Source organism: Cynoglossus semilaevis, chromosome 18, assembly GCF_000523025.1.
Source record: "Cynoglossus semilaevis isolate Cse_v1.0 chromosome 18, Cse_v1.0, whole genome shotgun sequence".
NCBI classification, from domain to species: domain Eukaryota; kingdom Metazoa; phylum Chordata; class Actinopteri; order Pleuronectiformes; family Cynoglossidae; genus Cynoglossus; species Cynoglossus semilaevis.
This window is the reverse complement of record NC_024324.1, coordinates 636,809-641,902: the sequence shown is the minus strand read 5'-3', so window position 1 is coordinate 641,902 and position 5,094 is coordinate 636,809. Positions and strand designations below refer to the sequence as shown.

The following is a 5,094-nucleotide window of genomic DNA, read 5'->3' as shown; positions in this document are numbered from 1 at the left end:
ACAGTCCTGGTACAGACACCAGAGCTAACGTTAGCTCCGACAGTCCTGTTACGTTGTACCGTCTGTAGTTTTTATTATTACTAAATGTTCTCTGTTCAGACATGTACTCAGATGTAGCAGAAGGGGGTGCTAATGCTCTCAAACAATACCCAATGCTTTGATCAAAAAGACACTGATGTAAAACAGTCGTACCTGCCAGAAAAGCGTCCGTGGACGTCCTTCAGCTGATGAGCGCTCAGGCTGCTGAAGCGCTGCCCATTGGGCCAGCCCAACTCCAGCTCCGTCGCCTTACTGCTGCTGCTGCTGCTGCTGCTGCTGAAGTGATAAATGTTGCATGGAGCTCAAGATCCTACCACTACTAATCCTCTGGTCAATACAACAAAATTCTATGGGTTTTAATGTTTCCCATATGTTTTCCACTCGTGTCACACCCTGACACTCCAGTTCTTTTCTTAGATTATCTGTCTGCCAGCTCTGTGCGCACTTACCCAGGCAGCACGCCTACATTGAGAGTCCACGCTGAAACCTACACCATTACCTTTCCTTACACTCCCTCCTAAAAACGTCTTCCCTCTTTTTTCCAGGATGGTCTTCAACCAGTAGTTTTTTTATCCACGCGTTTCTATTGTGAAATGCGTCTTATTAAGCCATTTGTTTGTTTGGGCAGGTAATGGCTCCACCCTGACACTGCAGCACGTTGCTGGAGGGAGTCTTTTCAGAGGGCCGCAGCGACGCCCTCTGTCCTCCATTCATCACACTACCGTGAAAAAGCCCCGACAGGTCCACGCTGCTGTCGGTCTGCAGACGACTCTCGTTGAACCAATGGGCCAGGTCGGTGCGGGTCAGTCCCGTCCGACCCTCCAGATGACTGAACTCCTCAGGGGAAGGCCACCGGGTTTGAGCAATATCGCCCTTGAGGAGCGCCAGCCATCGACCATCTGGAGGCACTAAGCAGGAGTTGATGTTGGAGCTGGGTGTTGGGACCATGGGGAGGCGCTGTTTTGGAGGAGCTGCAGCTTTGAGGTGCCCAATCCCAGCACTAGGTTTCTGAATCCCATTCAGTTTTACAGTTTGCTGCAGTTGCTTCTCCACGCTGGCTACAAGTCCACCCGCACCGTTCCGTTTGGTGCCCATGGAGTTGAGGAGTGCTTGTTCCAGGTTGTCCCGCAGGGCCCGTCGCTCCACAAACCAGCTCTCGATCTCCTGGTGGGACAAACGGGTGGAGGCTGACAGATTGTCTACTTCACTGTGTGTAGGAAAACTGTTCCTTAGGAAGTTCTCCTCCAGGATCTTCAGCTGTTCGGCGGTCTTCCCCTTCATCCTCTCTAGCAAAGGAAACTGGGTCAGCACCGAGGACTTCTGCTGGAAATCTGGGTGAGGCTCGTCGCCGTCCAAATGTACGACTCCGTTATTGTGAACCCAGTCGGAGTCTGGTAGAGACGTACCATTGGCCTCCGTCAGAGGAGTCAGCACCTGGTCTCCTCTGTTGTAGCAGGTCTTCAGATCCGCTCCGTGCTGCTCCAGTCCTTTATTGCCCTCCAGGGGAAACCCTGGGAGTGGAGCTGCGATTTTAGACGGAGGGTGAACGGACTGAATCACGGCCGGCCTCCGTATCTGTGGTGCGACGTGTGGCGGAGAATTCTGGACCTTCAGATCAGAAGCTGAAAAGCCAGGGCTGTTGAGGGGGTTCTTCTCTTTTGAAGCCTGGGGCAGATGGCGAGGAATAAGCAATGAGTTTTTAAAAGGAGGACCAAAGATTGGAGGAGGAGCAATCATTGGTCGTGTTAGGGACTCTGGGAAAACAATGGAAGGGAGTGACACCAGGGGTTTGGTTTTGGTGTTTCCTAAAGTTGGAAGTGTCTTTCCTTTGGACAACAAGGACGGAGAGGACGGAGACGGTGGCAATAAAGGCACAGCAGGGGGCGGCCTCTTCACCTCGGAGGAGACCAGAGGAACTGCTACGGGTCTCTTCATCTCCTTGGGGCTTTGATCCTTTGGAGGTGGAGGCGGTGGAGGTGGAGCCATTAGTCCTCTGTCTTTTGGTTCACCTGGATGGGGGGCAACGGCCATGATTGGTCGCTTGGACTCTGGGCCAAATGTGGCCGACATGTGTGACTGTAAGGGTCTTTTAAGGGTGTGACAAGAACCAATAACAGCTGCGGCTGAAGAGTTGGTGCCCGCGATGCCAACAGCTATCCCATTGGACACCACCGTTCGGACTTGACCTGGATGCTCGACTGTGGTGTGGACAACCGGCTGCTTTGATACTTTGGTGGACGGCACGGAGATGGGACTCGAGGGTTGGCTGGTGAACATATGGTGGTTGGGGGGAATGGAGCCGTTAAACATTTTCTTCCTTGCCTCCTCCACCTCCTCTGGGGACCAGGTGATGCCTTGCTTTAGCCTCTGGGTGGTGAACCAGACTTTGATCTGCTCCTCCGGGTGCTTGGAAGCTGCCGTAAGCCAGGAGAGCTCAGCGTGAGTTGGGTATGGAAACTTGTTGAAGGAGGTGATCAGCGTCAGGTTGTCATCCAGCGAAGGGTTGTATTTGGTGGTGTTCAAGGGAACGGCAATTTTTGGTACAGAGTTGAGGTTGGGGGGGAGCTGGAGCAGGGGTGTGACATGGGAAAGCCCTTGAAGGATGGTGGGTTCTGGGATTATGACCGTACCATTGATGTTAACGGCTGTGATCTGGTCTTTCTGAATCAGACCATCCAGACTGCTCTTTAGACCACGTCCTTGTCGGAGCACCTCCCCAGCGCTGCTCTCACCGTGTCCATCTCCAACTTCGGATTCCGCTGATTTGTCCTTGCTCTCGATTGTCTGTTCTAAAACTGTCTGATTGTTGGTCTTGATTCTCTTGAACTTGAAGTTGGTCTCTCCTGGGTGCCGGGCACTGTTGTGTTCGCTGAGGGAGTCGAACTTCTTGGTGTTGAAGTTGCAGGGAGCACAAAGGTACAGCGGGTTAAGGATGACGTAAGGATGGCTTGAGTCCACGTGATCTTTGAAGTCATTAAGGTTCTGTGTAACAAAAGGACAGTATTTGCACTCGTACTCTCTGACCGGCTTCTGCTGGGACTCTGGTTCCGAATCGCCGCCTCCTTCTTCCTTGTCTGTGGATTCTGCATCTTCAATAGTAGGAGGTTTGCCGTCTTCGAGCAACTGCTCCTCCTGTTCCGATGGCTCTGAGTTTTGGTTTTCCTCGGGTGACGTTTCCGTCTGACTTTCCGGTGTCTCCTCCTGCTGGTCGACTTGAATCTTTTGAGAAGACTCGGATTGATCTGCTGACCGTTCCATGTCCACGGCCTCCTCGGGTTCCTGCTGCTCCTCAGGAAGGTCGTTGACAACCCGAACCATGCAGGGGTTGGAGGACTTTCTGCGGCTGGACATGACGGCTGCTGGTGCTGACGAAGGTGCTGGTGCTGCTGACTGTGTTGGAGAGTTGGTGGTTTTTGGCTGTTGCTGCTGCTGTTGCTGCTGCTGTTGCTGCTGGTGCTGGTGAAGGATGTGGAGGCTTTGGTCGGGGGTCTTACTGCCGATGACTACAGATGGTGGCGGTGGAGGGTACAGGTCGGTGGGGGCAGTTAGAGTCTCCAGCGTGAGGGTGGGGACCGGCCAGTGTCGCCGGCCCAGGACCGTATGAGCTGAGACGTCTTCGACTCGCGGGCAGTGTCAGCTGCCACTAGGGTCATGGGAGGGCATCACAGACGGCGTCGGCGCTCAGGCGGCGCTTCAGGCTGCGAGGAAACAAAAAGAGAAAGAGACGAGAAAATGACACGTTGATGTTGTTTGTGTTCAGCTTTAAAAAATGCTAATGTGAGAGAAAAACACATGTTAGTCGGAGGCAGGAGTCGTGGAGCTGTTTGTTTGTTTCTGATGTGCTGTCTGTTTTCAAACACCAACAAGACAAAGAGGGGAAGCTAATGCATGATGGGTAATGACAGACGCAGGGAAACAGATAATTTGCACTTTGCTAAAAAGACAAACGAGGCTTTCAGCAAAAAAAAAAAATCTTATTTATTTTGGCGTTGATGAAACACGACAGCAGAGACGTTAGCGTAGACGCTGTCTCTGCGACACAAACAGGAAGTGTTCGGTACTGTTGAAAACAACGGGATCGCAAACCTGATGGATTCCGACCACTTTTGTCCTGGTTTCCCAGCACCACCCAGAACTGGTACTGTTTTCTAGTACTTTTGTAGAACTTCACTTTGGTTCCGACACTCGTTGGCTCAGTTCCAGGTAAAACGTTAAACTATTACGTGGCTCGCAGTGAAACTAGAATATTTTAAACTCAGCCTGGAGCACTCACCACCGTGTGGCGCTGTGACATTGTGACTGGGTCAGTTTAATCAGTGCTTTGATCACGAACCTCGGAGAACTCCTGTAGCCTCCTTCTTTACGCTAATGTGCGTCTTCACATCGCTGTTTTTTGTCTCGTAGCCTTTCCATGTTTTTCGTCACGTTTTTATTTCCTGTGCTCACTTCGTTAAGTCCCCGCCCCCCGTCTTTACCCCCTCTGTTGTTTATTAAACAGTTTCTTTGTTGAGCCGTTCCAGGAGTCAGCTCTAGATCTTTACAGCACCCCCTGCTGGGAGTCCTGTGCCAGTGCAGCTGATCCTCAGTGGATGTTTTTAAATGTTTCTGGTGTTTGTCACCAATCATCACCACCGTCGAGCTTCCCTTCTCTGGCCTGTAAGTGGTGCTAATAACCTATTTAAGGCTTTGTTTATTGATTCCCATGTGCTGGTAGTTCGTCCAATCAGCTTCTCAGGATGTTTTCGCTGGTTCACTGGACACGAGATGTGAACGTTAAAGATGCGCAAGGAGCGCTATACTAGCATGCTAGAATCACAACGTAGTGAGCTAGTCATTAGTGTGATGGTTGTCAGCGCCTCCTGCTGGTGAAGGACAATGAAAGAGTCGGAGCGTGAGACTTGACAGGTGTGAGTGAAATAAAAAAAAACTCCAGAAGGAGTCGTTCCTCGGCGTCAGTCGGAAAAATGACGACGTGACGGAAAAAAAAGTGAAATCAAATCTGAAGTCCATTAAAACGAGATGAAGCTGATCAGGAAAAAAGAGCAGATAATTAGA

General features: G+C 51.3%; 1 protein-coding gene and 1 long non-coding RNA gene across 2 annotated transcripts in view; both read right to left on the bottom strand.

Annotated features, from left to right (window-relative positions):
* The window catches only part of LOC112488497 (uncharacterized), a 2,583-nt gene extending 2,261 nt beyond the window's left edge, over positions 1–322 (bottom strand). The window contains exon 1 of the long non-coding RNA XR_003052600.1: positions 193–322. This is a non-coding gene — a long non-coding RNA (uncharacterized LOC112488497). The remainder of the gene's footprint in view (positions 1–192) is intronic.
* Positions 323–642: 320 nt separating this feature from the next.
* Positions 643–5,094, bottom strand: part of LOC103393863 (zinc fingers and homeoboxes protein 2-like) — a 20,715-nt gene continuing 16,263 nt past the window's right edge. Inside the window, exon 3 of the mRNA XM_017040891.2 lies at positions 643–3,737. Coding sequence (XP_016896380.1) covers positions 643–3,390 — 2,748 coding nt within the window. The 5' untranslated portion in view covers positions 3,391–3,737. The remainder of the gene's footprint in view (positions 3,738–5,094) is intronic.